Genomic DNA, 1,666 nt, shown 5'->3' with positions numbered 1-1,666 from the left:
ATAGGGAGACCCGTATATTTGCAAGCCGACCTCGATGAGGATTTTTTATTCTGGAGACTTAGCCAAGGTAGCACTCATGAGAGGTACATAGGGCCGACCCACGTTGTTGATCTTGCTCCGGACCTAGAATCGCTTCATTTTCTAATCACGCCACTACCCGTAGACTTTGCAGAGAGAAGGGGACACGTATATCCTAGCAGCCATATCCGCACCATGACACCTCCTTCACAGCACATCGTTCATACCCCAGTTGTGGACTTCACTGACAGTGCATCATACTTGGAGGTACCGGTACAAATTACCGGGCGGGAGTTTTGGGGTTATGATCACGGTGTTCCTGTCTACATAGTCCAGGTGGTATGAAGTTGCTTTGGAATAGAGCACAATGGGTGGGAGTTCAAGTCCCCCATGCAGAGTGAGTTCGCCGGGTTATTTCATGGGCCAGTTTTCCGAGGCCAGTTCTCATGGTGGTGGCCTAACGGTCCCTTCTAGATGTCTGACCAGGAAATCCTTTTATGACCTGACCATGATTAGTCTAATCCTTATATTTTTGTTTTAGTAAGATTAGACATTAATTTTTTACGGCTAGACTAACGTCTTATGTATAGTAACAATGATGTATATATGATGTTTTATGTGGTATTAATGTGGTAATATTAATGTGATAGTAAAACTCATATGTTATATATGACGTTATATCAAAGTTGTACCAATGTGATGTCATGCTTATATCATTTTACCTTCTAGTAATGACCAACGAAGGAAATGAAACCGGATCATCAGCCAGCGATACCATCCCAATGGAGCAAATCATGGAAAGAGCAGTCACCAACTTTTTGCAGGCCTTGCAAACCAGCATAACCAATGGGACGCTAGAGAGACGAGAAGAACCGACTACGATTAAACAATTTCAGGACCTGAAACCCACCACGTTTATCGGCGGTCCAAACCCACCAGTGGCAGAGGCTTGGGTTAGGGACATGGAGAAAATCTTTCGCGCGCTACCTTGCACAGAAAGACAGAAGGTGACTTTTGCCACGTTCACCTTCAAAGATGATGCACAAAAATTGTGGCTTCTTACCCTAGAGAATGAAGATATTGTGACTTGGGCAAGATTTTTAGAGGTATTCTATGAAAAATACTTTCTAGATTCACTACGGGAACAAAAGGCGTCAGAATTTATACATCTAAGGCAAGAAACCATGACAGTGGCCAAATACGAAAGCAAGTTCACGCAATTGGTCCGATTCGCGACATACGTCATCCCCACCGAAACTCGAAAAGCTAGGAAATTTGAAGCAGGATTGAATCCTGAAATCAAGGACAGTCTAGAGGTTTTGAAACTACCAACCTATGCGGCGGTGGTCGATTGAGCTTACATTACGAAAAAATGGACTAAAACCTTGTGCTCTGGGGAACCAAGCTAGAGGAAGCGATTCTGGGAAAGAGATAACAAAAGACCCGGTGTCGCACCTCCCAAGAGAGTAAATACAGGCACAACCAGTTCAACCAGTTCAAGCAATCAAGGTCCTACAAATCCCAGAGGTGGCACCATTCCAGCTTGCTCTACCTGTGAATGGACTCATTGGGGACAATGCCGTTGAGATACGGGAGCGTGCTTTAGACGTGGCCAAGTTGGCCACTTACTGACAGATTGTCCCAAGCT

At 44.7% G+C, this 1,666-nt stretch overlaps 1 protein-coding gene across 1 annotated transcript; it reads left to right on the top strand.

Moving 5' to 3' along the window:
* The first annotated feature begins 749 nt into the window (after positions 1-749).
* LOC114303902 (uncharacterized) lies at positions 750-1,373 on the top strand. The gene has a single exon (XM_028249078.2). It carries the CDS (start codon positions 750-752, stop codon positions 1,371-1,373), a length of 624 nt encoding a protein of 207 aa, XP_028104879.2.
* The last annotated feature ends 293 nt before the right edge of the window (positions 1,374-1,666 follow it).

This window comes from Camellia sinensis, chromosome 11 (assembly GCF_055761805.1).
Source record: "Camellia sinensis isolate YWXY chromosome 11, ASM5576180v1, whole genome shotgun sequence".
Taxonomy (NCBI): domain Eukaryota; kingdom Viridiplantae; phylum Streptophyta; class Magnoliopsida; order Ericales; family Theaceae; genus Camellia; species Camellia sinensis.
This window is presented reverse-complemented; position numbering and strand designations above follow the sequence as displayed.